At 37.4% G+C, this 13,135-nt stretch overlaps 2 protein-coding genes and 1 pseudogene across 3 annotated transcripts in view; 2 read left to right on the top strand and 1 right to left on the bottom strand.

Moving 5' to 3' along the window:
• The window catches only part of ST7L (suppression of tumorigenicity 7 like), a 125,404-nt gene that overhangs the window by 23,208 nt on the left and 89,061 nt on the right, over positions 1–13,135 (top strand). Inside the window, exon 2 of the mRNA XM_073896132.1 lies at positions 12,040–12,181. The gene's annotated coding sequence lies outside the window, so the exon portion shown is untranslated. The remainder of the gene's footprint in view (positions 1–12,039; positions 12,182–13,135) is intronic.
• CAPZA1 (capping actin protein of muscle Z-line subunit alpha 1) overlaps positions 1–13,135 on the bottom strand; it is a 46,603-nt gene that overhangs the window by 18,801 nt on the left and 14,667 nt on the right. For both annotated transcript variants that reach the window (XM_073896137.1, XM_025872432.2), the window contains exons 2-3: positions 5,212–5,275; positions 3,092–3,143 (exon numbers count right to left, since the gene is read on the bottom strand). In XM_073896137.1, the coding sequence (XP_073752238.1) occupies positions 3,092–3,143; positions 5,212–5,275 (116 nt within the window). The remainder of the gene's footprint in view (positions 1–3,091; positions 3,144–5,211; positions 5,276–13,135) is intronic.
• On the top strand, positions 5,550–5,632 carry LOC112824689 (U4 spliceosomal RNA; annotated as a pseudogene).

Below are 13,135 nucleotides of genomic sequence, written 5' to 3' on the forward strand. Positions count from 1 at the left end.
ACCTTCCAGCTTTCTGAAGGAACTCTTCTCCACAAAGATCTCAGATGTGCCCTAAACTCTGAAATTACCTTTTCCTCTCCACCTCTAGGCTCCGATAGAACTCCCCCTTAGACTATTCCTAAGTTTTAAGAAATCCAGTTTTTGTGAATTACCAACAGTTTTCATCATTTAGACAGAAGCTTTCAGTAATTCAAAAAAATCTTCAATTGATGCACATTTTAGCAATGCTGTCTTTTTTATTCTGGGCTCTCTAAGGTAGGGCAGGTAGGAGAGACCACAATTAAATGTACTGGAAGACATCTGACATGAGGAGAGGGTGAAGTAAGAGTTGAGCATGAGTCAAGTCTCCGATGAGAGTTTAAGGCAGAAGAGATTATCTGAAAAGGGGGATATGAATAATCAAAGTGCATGCCTAATATTGTTGTTTACTTGTCCAGTACTACTACATTTACAAAATTGCATTTTCAATGGCTCCCTAGTACATCTTACAAAGTAAGCAAAAAGGGTAAAGTGAAAGAAAAATGGAAATAAGCTGCAGTGTAAAAAAGCATAATACACTTACAAAGTATCAATCTTCTCAGAGAATTCACTTGCCAAGGGAAGAGTTAAACACCTCTCCAACCCTATTTTAACTTAGTAAAACACCTACTAGACCACTGTTTTTAAGCAGACTAAATTCTTCCTAGACTTTTCAAGAGAAACCAAAGAAACAGATATTTAAAGCTAATCTTCAGTCTTTTCATTTTAAGTTATTATTGTGCTTTTTAATTAATCATTTCCTCAGAACACCACAACCCCATTAACAAAATGAGGCCTCAACACAGTAGTTCTTCAGAAAGGAATCTAAATTAAATGTTCATGGAAAGTGGATTTTTTTTTTTTTTAGAAAAGCTTAAGGAGTAAGGAATAAATAAGTATTCCATTCTAAAATACATCCTAAGATTACAGATTACAAATACCAACATCAAAATTTGTTAACATTTAATCCCATCTCAAGAAAATGGTATTTCCCATTCTACCATTTGTGTGGGCCCAAAATTTGAGATCACCTTTGATTCTTCTTTCTCTCAAATTTCACATGCAATCCCATCAGCAAATCTTATAGGTTCTACCTTGAATACATATTCAGAATCTGATTCCTTCCCATCACGCTTACTACCACTCTACTCCAAACCACCGCTATTTATCTCTGAACTACTGCAGTTAAGTCTTCTAACTACTCATCTTCCTTCAGTTTTTGCCCCCTGCATAGCAACCAGTGATTATTCTAAAATATAATCTCATTGAGTCATTGTCTGCTCAGAACACTAATATTCTGCCCTCTCTTTCAGAATAAAATCCTCTCTTTAACATGGCCTACAACACCCTAGTTAGTCCAGAAGGGCTGGGAATTAACAGAGAATGGTTCTAGGGATCAGAAGCAAAGGGCAGAAATCCAGGAAAGAGTAAATCCAAAGTTGTTCAGGCCTCCTTTATTTTATATAGAAGGCAATGATGATGAGGATGATGATTACTGAAACATTTACTGAACGCTTACTATGAGGACTATGGCCAAAGGACTGAAGTACCTCATTACAGAAAAAAAAAAAAACACCTGAATTTTTCATCCCTGTGGAAAATCAAGTATTTGGGCATAAGACAGTTCTCCTTTAGTAAGACTGTTCTCTGAAAATCTAGCATCTATAAGAACCAGAGTATTTATGAAAACAATGCTTTACTGTCAGGGCAATTAAAGCATCTGAACTAAATACCAAGTTCTACTGTTACTCCTAATTGGAAATGGGACAACAGGCTTAAGATACAATCAATCTTGGGTCTTGGCATTCCACTCCCCATCTCCTCTTCAGCAGTACCTTATCACGTGAAGGATAGAGTAGATTTATTTTGGGTAGCAGGATATACTAAGACCAATACATGGCAGGCAAGGAACTTGCCCTGTGAAATAGTGAATTCCTTATTATTAGAAGCATTCAGATTGGATAATCATCTTTTGACAAAATGTAGATGAGGTTCTCTCAATGATAGAGCAGAGACAGACGGGCTGAACTAGCAAATCATGAATGCCTTTTTCTATGGCATTCTATGCATCTAAGAGAAACCAGCATTAGAATGCATCTTTGGTGTGTGCCTAAATCAATGTATAATTAGAGTTTCATTCATGATGACAATTATAGTGATGCTGTACAAATGTTAGGGTTTGCAGAATCTGGTCCCAAAATGAGTTTCAAAAGAGCAGCACGGACAGGGCGGAAGATGACTGTTTCCCAGGTAGCAGCTCTTAAGACAGTTTTCTATAGCTAAAATCTAAACCAAATGATGATCACACCAAATGCTTTTATGATAATTATTTGTTGTGCTACATCAAAATCCTTGTCCCACCCTCTTTACCCCACCCTTTCCCAGTCACTATCCTTTTCTGGTTTCCTCTTTACAAAGGAACTCCGGGCCAATGACACAGACAGCAACTGAAAGAGAATTTTGTATGTAAAGAAGAGTAGTGATAAAGCCAGATAACAGGGGGCCTTGAAAGCTGGACAGTGTTTAGACTGGAAGAAAACAAAAACACACATCACTGTCATGTTTTTGAGGACAAAGATAAAATGAAAATGGTATTTTCATTTAATTAGCCGCCTGATAGTGATAAGGAATCAATGACTCGGTTGAATAACCATGCTATTATTCTACAGTTAATTCTATTAAGGTACTTTATGAATATCTACTATTTTGTAGCAATTTGGGAACATTATTCCTCAATAGCAGCCTAATTTTTCTATAGCTAGCGTTTAAAAAAAATTCAACATGAACTAAAAGGAGTATAGAAGAAACCCTAACAGCTCATATTAAGCTCTGCTTTAATAGGGAAAATCTGGGCAAAAAGAAAAATAAAAAAAATAAGATCATATATAGTAAGTTTAAAGGAAGTAAACAACATGGCATGTTTTCTCCAAGTAAAAAAATACAACTAAAACTGCTAACTGCTTTATACTGAAGTGTTTTATTTTAAACTTAGGTTTCAGGGTACAAATTTATTATCAACATAGTTTATCCAAAATTAAAATAAATATGTAAGTGGATCTTGAAGGATACTTACTGTGCTGCCCCTTCCCTGAGGAGATTGTCATTATTAAGCAGTAGCCGGACATCTGAGGAAAAAACATTAAAAGATGCTAAAATATTCAATAGAGGACAAACTTCAGAAATTTTTTTAAAAACTAGGCTTTGCAAAGTTAGTTTTCAGATATATGTACACATAGAAATTTTTTATTTTTTTAAATATTTTTGACAGAGAGAGAGAGGAGAACACACAAGCAGGGGGAGCAGCAGGCAGAGGGAGAAACAGGCCTCCCGTGGAGCAGGGAGCCCAATGCGGGGCTCGATCCCAGGACCGTGGGATCATGACCTGAGCCGAAGGCAGATGCTTTACTGACTGAGCCACCCAAGCACCCCTACATAGAAATTCTAAAAAACACAAATGAACAGATGCTAATGTTCATAAATTTGCATGTAATTATTTGTGGTACAATAATCCAACAATAACTTCTCAAAGAATTATTCATAGCAAATGAAAAACATTGTTTAAAGAAAGTTATAGTTAGGACTGTTAATTTTGTATCTAAAGAATCCTTTAAAATGAGATTAAGAATTGGAGGCTTTTCTATTAACATCACACCAAGAAAGCTGGGCAAAATTCAGTCAGTGGCAGTGAAATTGGCAAATATATTTTTCTATGAAGCATCTAATGTAGGGGACTATATCCTTTTAAAAAGCTGTGTGTCAAGAGTCTAGTCACTCTTCTTTTGGAAAAGAAGGGTCCTTGTCATATAAGAAACTACCAAGCATTAACTCCAACAGGGAAGACTAATCATAAGCCACAGGCCATTGACTCGTAGGGCTTCTGAAAGAAGAGGCTGGCGGAGGCCAGTATGTAGCATGCCAGTAAAAACCAGCCCTCATGCCACAAGTAGCTTGCCAATTTTTTTTTTAGTTGCTTGCCAATTCTTAATCTAATGCTTTCATATCAGTTATTCTCATGATATTCTGTAAAGTACATTCAATTGTCAGAAATAAAACAAGGGACTTCTAACTACAAAGGCTATTAATTTTGTTAAGACAAGAATTCATTTGAGCTTATCAGCTGGATAAAGTTCAAGTCATAGGAAAATTTCCTAAAAGCTCAGTTGTTGAAAATTTGTATTTGGTTGATATGGAAAAAAGACTAGAGAAAACAAGGCTGTATTTGTTTCTCTTGCTATTAGTGTTCAAAATCTACAAACAAGTCTATAAGGAAGAATGTCTGGATTTAGTTCTAATGTATTATTTATTCCTTATAGTAAATGTTTATATGTTCTCCTGGTTACTCTTTCTCTACATCATTAATTTTTATCGATGGAGATTACTGATTTTCTATGATGTATGGGGCTCTGGACCAAGTATAGACGAATATCACATAGTTCCTCTTAAGTAGGTAGCTGTCTAATGTAAAACTAGAATTTCAAAATAAATGTTTGCTCAAATGAGCCAAGATGCACAAAGAACTTTACAACGAATTTAACAACTTAAAATGGGGTTGTAATGATTGATTGTATCATGGAGTTCACGATGCCTCATCTACATTTTTCATTATATATTACATTAAGCCAGTGAATAGCACAGGTTATAAATGTATTGGAACAGTGGTTCCCAAACTGGCTGTGACTCAGAATCATCCAGGAGAACTTAATAAAACAGATTACCCAATTCCACCTCAGATCTAATGAATGAGAAATCTTAAGAGGATGGTAATGCTGGAAGCTGTATATGTAACAAGCTTCCCAGATGCAGTAAGTTCAGCCCCAATGGATTTAGAAAGTGTCCTATATGTATTACGGGCACATCTTGAATGAAAGCACTGCAGAAGCTTAAGCTATGATTTATAATGATAGATATAAAATTATGAAAACAATTTAGTATTGCTTCTCTATTTAATCATATTAAACTACTTTAAATCTTTTCTCACCTAAGATAGGTATCCTAATTTATGGGTTAAGAATTTGCTTTTGACTCAGACCTAGGTTTGAATCCTTGCTCTGACACCTGACCAGCTGGGTGGCATTAGTTATTTTCACCTGTTTGAATCTTGATTTCCTTAGCTATAGCTATAATGTGCTGTAAGGATTAAAAGAGATAGCTTATATGTAATTAAGGAGAGCTTAAATACTAATGTTTACTCACCATTGAACACTTCATTAAATTCCCCTGGGGGTGCATGAGTGATGAATTTAGCAGCTATGCGTACCTAAAGAGAAATCAATAAAATAAGAGTAATATACAAAAGGAGAAGGAATTATCAGATCACAAAAATTTCTTCACATTCCTTGAAATAACACTTCCTGTTTAAACCTTTACTGTTTAGTAGCAAAATTTTTTTTCACAAAATATCCCAAAACTTTTATCATCAATATAGGTTTGTCCTGATTTGGGGCTATCCATGCTGTTTTGATTACTTTTTAATTTTTCTTTAAAAAGTTGAATAATCCATTTTTGGTCAAAATACACTACAGTCATAGCTTTGCCCAGTCCAGTGGCAGTATCATAGCCAATGAAGTTTATCCGAGGCACAATTATTGCTAATTTAGAACTTTTCCCAAAATATACCACAGTCACAAAAAGAGAAAGCTATGATCCTAATCTCTTATAAACATTTAAGCAAAACTAAATAAAATATGAGTAAATTGGTAGGATACCAAATTGTGTTTATAGTGTTTATCCCAATGCAAGGATGGGTTCAAAACTAATAAATCATATAAAGGAGCAAACCCTTGCGAGTCTCTTAACTCATACTGGGAAAAAAAGACAAAATTCAACACTCAAATATCATAAAACAACAAAACTACTAATTCTGGATAGGAATAAATTTCTTTAACTTGAAAAGGGATTATCTACCAAAATTCTACAGCGTACCTAATAATGATGCAACAATGCAAGCAGTGTCCCTAATTTTAAAAACAAGACAAAGATGCCTTCTATCACCTAAACTATTAAACGCTGTACTAAAGGTTCTAAAGAATACTATCGACAATATTTCTTCTAAATCCCTCTCCTGACCCCTATTGCCCTTCTACTTTTCTGGATCTCCTATTTGAGATGGATGTTGAAATCTTAGGATCTAACCTGCATATCTCACTTTTTTCTCCTATATTTTTATCTTCTTGTCACTTTATACTTTATTTGGGGAGAAGGCCTCAGAGCTCCATTTTTCAATTCATGAAAATGCTCTTCAGTTATGTCTATTTTGCTATTCAGATAATTATTTTAACTGTTCTTTTAATTTCCACGACTTTTATTTTTGTGTGTGTAATAATCTCTTGAGTCTCCTTGGGGGTATTAACTACACTGACTTTAAAGTCTTGCTCTATGGACTGTTTCCTAAGAATTTAGATCTACTTTTTGTTTGAGTCTGGTGCTTTTCTTTCGTTGCACTGGTTTTCCACAAATGTTTGGCGTTCCTCCTTGAATTTAATTTAGCTTATCTGTTCTGTTTACCTGCAATTTGTCTCTAGTGATTATAGGGGAGGGAAAGAGTAGACTTGCTGCTAGGTATGAGATTAATTTGAGTGAGCCTCATAAGGGCCAAAGGCTCCCTGAAGTATTGCCCGGCCTCTCTGCTCTCAGTGCTCATTCTCAATGCTATATATATGTATTTTTTTCAAAGATTTATTTATTTATTTGAGAGAGAGAGAGAGAGCACAAGCGGGGGGAATGGCAGAAGGAGAGGGAGAAACAGGCTCCCCAAGCAGGGAGCCAGATGTGGGGCTCAATCCCAGGACCCTGAGATCATGACCCAAGTCTAAGGCAGACGCTCAATCAGTTGAGCCACCCAGGTGCCCCTCAATGCTATATTCTGAGGACAAATGCATTTCTGTCTGTAGTTTAGGCCAAATGGGAGAGAAAAGAGGAGTCAAGTGGTACAGTTAGCTTACAGAACAGTTCCCCAATTAATCTACACCAAGACTCTTCTGAGTCCTTTCTTTCTTGCTTCTTAAAGTTCTTCCAAATGGCTCCTACTTCCTAACAGTTTTCTTTAATGTGTTTTGGGTTATGATTTCTTCTGATCTTACTTTTGCCCCCATGTATTTACCATTTTGCTTTCTTTCTATGAAGAACTGCTAAAAAATTTTGGTCCAATGATGGCACTCTCACTTTTCAGTTACTAGTTCATTTCTCCTCTCACTCTATTTTTCCCCACTCTTTTCATTCTAGTAAGGTTTGGCATAAAAGGTGAGGTGAAACCATGTGCTCAGTCTGCCATATAATTTAATCTCTTACCTCTCAAGTCAAATGTGACATACAAAGAATGTACAAACCCATTTAAAAGAAAAAATAATTTGGAGTATCATTTGGCATTATACATATGTAATTATGATGTTAGCAATAATAGGACTGACCTCAAATGAGTCTCGCAGTATAATTCTAACACACTATGACAGAAAGAATGTTGATAATTCCCTAATTTTTGATGTGATAATGAGTATGAAGATGATTCAATTCACTGATGAGGGGCAATGAGGAACGTGATATATCTATCTACCAATAAACTGAGCCCTGCTTTCCAATAAGGCATCCTCTGCTGACTTCTTAATTTCCTTCGAACAATTTTAAATTCTTGCCGACCCAATCAAATTAAGGCTACCATCAAAGTCAAACCATTCTTAAGCAGAAAAAAAGACTTTCAAGAGTCTTGAAAATAAGGCTGGGAACTGAGAAGAAAATAAGAAAACAAAAAACACTTTACAACTTTAGGTTTATACAGAAAAGAAAAGCTAAAGCTGTCCCATGGACAAACTTATTTCTTCGTCAAGATAGACCTACTGACTGGGGCGTCTGGGTGGCTCAGTCGTTACGTGTCTGCCTTCGGCTCAGGTCATGATCCCAGGGTCCTGGGATCAAGCCCCGCATTGGGCTCCCTGCTCAGTGGGAAGCCTGCTTCTCCCTCTCCCATTACCGCTGCTTCTGTTCCCTCTCTCGCTGTGTCTCTCTTTGTCAAATAAATAAATAAAATCTTAAAAAAAAAATAGACAGACCAATTACTGATGGAGCAAGGTACACCGGAAACCTGGATTCTAATTACTGGCTGTGTCGGTCCATTAACTAACTAGATTTATGATTCTAGAAACACTACTAACCTTTTTTGGTCCTGAATTTCCTCATTATAATCCAATTCCTAAAACAGATGAGAAGATCTGCAAAATTTCTTTGAGCTGTAACTCTACCTGATTCTTTAAGACTTAGAAAACAAAACCTATATATGTGTGGAAGCAGAGGCGAGGAATCCACACCACAAACACTTAAAATATTCTTATGCACATAAAGTCTGAGAGCCCTGCCATGACAGGGTAATTACAGATAACTATTAGTTTTCTGGGATGAAAACTGGTGGAGATTAAGAGAAATACTCCATAAAGCTCTTATATTAACTAACAATAAAAAGAGTGGTTCTAATTAGGAAATAAGAAATGCTGCTCAACTCATGAAAATTATACTACACAGGACTAACAGTTCCCATATGGATTGCCAACTGTGTATATTTGCATTGGCATGTGCTGTTAATCATATTTCTGTCCTCATCAACTGTTGCTGTCAATCACTCATTTAAGAAATTAGTAAACCTACTTTGACAGCAAACCTATACTTTAGTCTATTTGTGGCAAATCTGCTGAGCGGCTATGGTCTATCCCACTTCTGTCCAGGTGCTTTTCCCATAACTCTTACATAATTGTGAAACTCCCTTCAGTCAAGAAAATTTAAGTGTTTGTAGTTCAAGGACCTGACACATACGTAGTAATACAGCAAGCAAGAATTAAAGGCCACAGTGAGGCACCAAGAAGATGTAATCAACTCTACATATGTATATAAGGAGGGATGGGGTGGCCTTTAAATACAGTGATGTATGAGCTGGACTGAAGGATGAATAATACCAAGGAGGGCATTCCAGTCAGAGGAAACAGTATGTACAAACTAAGACAACACAGTACAACAAACTGAATGTAGATATTTAAAAGATTTACAAAATGTAAAATAGTCCTTTTCCCACTAATTCTTTTTTTGTTTTGGAAAATAAAGTTTTTCCCAAAACAAAATACCAATCATTTATATTAACATGTAATAATTATGTTTTTAAATGAACTAATGCTTTCAAAATCTCTTAAGTCTTAATATTTAGTAAATAGATATAAGCTACATAAATAAAAACTTGATTCCTAAGAGTGTAAAGGAATCCCGAGAGCAAAAATGTCTGAGAAGGGGCACCTGGGTGGCTCAGTCATTAAGTGTCTGCCTTCGGCTCAGGTCATGATCCCAGGGTCCTGGGATCGAGCCCCACATCGGGCTCCCTGCTCGGCGAGAAGCCTGCTTCTCCCTCTCCCATTCCCCCTGCTTGTGTTCCCTCTGTTGCTGTCTCTCTGTCAAATAAATTTTAAAAATCTTAAAAAAAAAAAGTCTGAGAAGTGTTCTGTTGACATAGGTTGATGTTTATCATATGCTGTTGAGTGAAAAAAGTTCACACAATGATGTATTCCCGTTTTATTAAGAGTAAATATATTTACATACAAGTATAGCTACTAATTTTAATTAGGACTTCCTCTGGTATTACAAGATATTTTTCTTTCCTTTTTTGGCTTATCTCCATGTTCAAAAAGCTGTACAAGGAACATAAATTACTTGTATGATAAAGAGAATTTTTTTTTCCTGGAAGTTAGTACTTTTTAATCCCCTTTATCTATTTCACCCATTACTTCATTACTTGTACGTTAAAGATAATTTTTAAATTTTTAAAAATCAAAAGAGGAGCATGCGAACATCTCCCATCCAATAAATTAATTTTTTTAAAGATGAAAGAGGACAGGGGCGCCTGGCTGGCTCAGTCAGTAGAGCATGAGACTCTTGATCTTGGGGTTGTGAATTTGGTTGTGAATTTGAGCCCCACGCTGGGTATAGAGATTACTTAAAAATAAAGTCTTGAAAAAAAAAAAAGATGAAAGAGGACATAAACAAGATAAAGGCTTTGGAGTGATATCAAAACTGAAAGCATGGGTCAAGGAAGCTATAGGTCAAGAAAGCTAAAGGACAGGACAAAGTGAAGTCGGTAAAATGCTAAAAGCAACAAGGAAGGCTTTTCAAAGTTATACTTTGCATATGCTTTTTGACCAGGAGCTTAGCCTTATTCACTTCCTAGGGGCATAATGCCTTATGCTAGAAAATTTAGGATAATTGGTTAAATGAAGGGATTATATTGAAAAAGAAAAGTAAAACCTTGCTTCCATTTTCTAAAGGGAAAAAAACCACAAAGTGCACAAAAGTCAGAGAAAGAGGAATATCAAGTAGTAGTATTTGAATTCAGGCTTAAGTGCTGAAGAATTATAATACTTAAAGTGCTGAGAAAAAAAAAGTAAGTGATCTCCATAAATCTGAGAATATCAAGAATAGGAAAAATGGGGGTGCCCGGGTGGCTCAGATGGTTAAGTGTCAGCCTTTGGCTTGGGTCATGATCTCCAAGTCCTGGGATCCAGCCCCATGACCAGCTCCCAGCTCAGCAGGGAGTCTGCTCCTCCCTCTCCCTCTGCCTCTCCTCCTGCTTGTGCTCTCTCTGTCTCTCAAATGAATAGGTAAAATCTTTAAAAAAAAAAAAAAAAAAGGAAAAATGTCCAATTAAAGAAATGAAAACATCCCCTAATTTTTTTTTTTTAAAGATTTTATTTGACAGAGAGAGAGACAGCGAGAGAGGGAACGCAAGCAGGGGGAGGAGAGGGAGAAGCAGGCTTCCAGCCTAGCAGAGAGCCCAATTCAGGGCTTGATCCCGGGACCCCGGATCATGACCTGAGCCTAAAGCAGAGGCTTAACGACTGAGCAACCCAGGCGCCCCAACATCCCCCAATTTTTAAATGAAAGCTGGTGAGGTGAAGACATATGCAACAGCAAGGATGAAATTCTAAATGAATGGCTAAAAAGAATGTAGTCATCATTAAATGCCAAAGCTGGATCCCAAAAACACTATCATGGTCAATAATCCCCGTGTTATTTTCTGAGAGTTACTAAAAAAGGTGGACTACCTAGTATCAGACAAATCTTAGTATTTGTCAGTCTTTGACAATAGACTTTGAAGTGGCACGGTGATTGTCACTATAACAATACCATAAAAATACCCTGAAATAGTAGTTGAAATCTTAATGCTACATTTATATATTCTCTATAAAAATCTAAAGTCTGCTCCATGGTCTCCAAGGCCCTTCAAAATTTGGTTCCCTCACCCCCATGTCCTACTGTTTAGCTACTAGACCTTACAGCTATACTACTGCCTCAGGGCGATCGCATTTCTTGTTCCTTTTGCCAGAAATGCTCTTCTGTCAGAGCATCTTTTTTCAGTCAAGTCTCTGTTCAAATGTCACCTTCTGACGTCCTGACTCCTACATACAAATTAGCCACGATACTTTCTGTACCCTTCACAATTCTAGCCCATTTACTTTTTTTCTTCAGGGAACTTGTCAACACTGAACTACTACAGGGACGCCTAGTGGGCTCAGTTGGTGAAGCGTCTGACTCTGGATCTCAGCTCAGGTCATGACCTCGGGGCTGATAGATCAAGCCCCGTGTAGGGCTCTGTGCTGGGCGTGGAACCTGCTTAAGAGTCTCTCTTTTCCCTCTGCCCCCCCTTCCCCCTCCCTCTCTCTAAAGGAAAAAAAAAAAAAGAACTATACTTATGTTTCTTGCTCAACACCCCCAAAAGAATTCCAAGAACACAGAGCATGGATCAGCAAACTGCTAATGTAAAAGGCCATGCAGTGAACATTTTAGGGCTACGTGGGCCACATGGTCTTGGTCCCAACTGTAAACAAATGAGCACAGTTGTGTTCCATTAAGTTTTATTTATTTTTAATTGAGGTACTATTGGGAAATAAGGTTGTAAGATATTTAAAGTGTATGATGTGATTTGATAAACACATACATTGTAAAGGATTACCCCCACTGAGCTAATTTTTAAAAAATTTTTCTTTATTCATTTGACAGAGAGCGAGCCCAAGGAAGGGGAGCAGCAGGCGGAGGGTGAGGGAGAAGCAGGCTCCCCGCTGAGCAGAGAGCCAGGCCTGCCAATCCCAGGACTCAAGAGATCTGAGCCGAAGGCAGACGCCCAACTGACAAATACACCCAGGTGACCTGCTAATTATTTTTTTAAAAGATTTTTTTATTTGACAGAGAGAGAGAGAGTGAGAGAACACAAGCAGGGGGAGTGGCAGAGGGAGAGGGCGAGGGAGAGGGAGAAGCAGACTCCCCGCTGAGCAGGAAGCCAGACCCAGGGCTCCATACAGCACCCCAGATCATGATCAGATGCTTAACAGACTGAGCCACCCAGGCACTCCCCCCCAAACATTATTTTGGATACTCTTATTTGTATTTCATGTATTCCCATGTCATGAAATATTCTTCTGATTTTCCCCCCTAACCATTCAAAAAACATTAGCGTGTAGTCTATATAAAAACATGCAGTATATCAGATTTGCCAAGCCCTGGCACAGAACATAAGAACTCATTATGCTTGTTCTTTGCTGTATATCCAGAACTGAGATCTGGCACATGCTAGGAATGTAAATTAATGACTACTATTTTATTGTTTACAAAACTCTTTCATAACCAGTTTCTCTTTTGATCTTAAAACAGCTTGTTTAGGGGGCGCCTGGGTGGCTCAGTCGTTAAGCATCTGCCTTCAGCTCAGGTCCTGATCCCAGGGTCCTGGGATCGAGCCCCGCATCGGGCCCCCCGCTCAGCAGGAAGCCTGCTTCTCCCTCTCCCACTCCCCCTGCTTGTGTTCCCTCTCTCGCTGTGTCTCTGTCAAATAAATGAATAAAATCTTTAAAAAAAAAAAAAAAAAAGCTTGTTTAAGTAGGCAGGCAAGAGACACTTATCCCCACTATAAAAGGAATAGATTCAGGTCATATACCTATACAGAGGTGGACCTGGAACTGGACAATCAACTATACTATGCAGTAGTAACAGCTATTAAAATTCAGGAGGATTATCTTTAGCATGGTATCACATGGATTTAGCCTAGTCCTTTTAGAATTTTTTTTTTTAAATCAGGAATTGAGTAGAGCCTTGCTTATGAAAG

This window comes from Callorhinus ursinus, unplaced genomic scaffold, assembly GCF_003265705.2.
Source record: "Callorhinus ursinus isolate GAN/ISIS: 27379988/994484 unplaced genomic scaffold, GSC_fseal_2.0 scaffold9, whole genome shotgun sequence".
In the NCBI taxonomy this organism is placed as follows: Eukaryota; Metazoa; Chordata; class Mammalia; order Carnivora; family Otariidae; genus Callorhinus; species Callorhinus ursinus.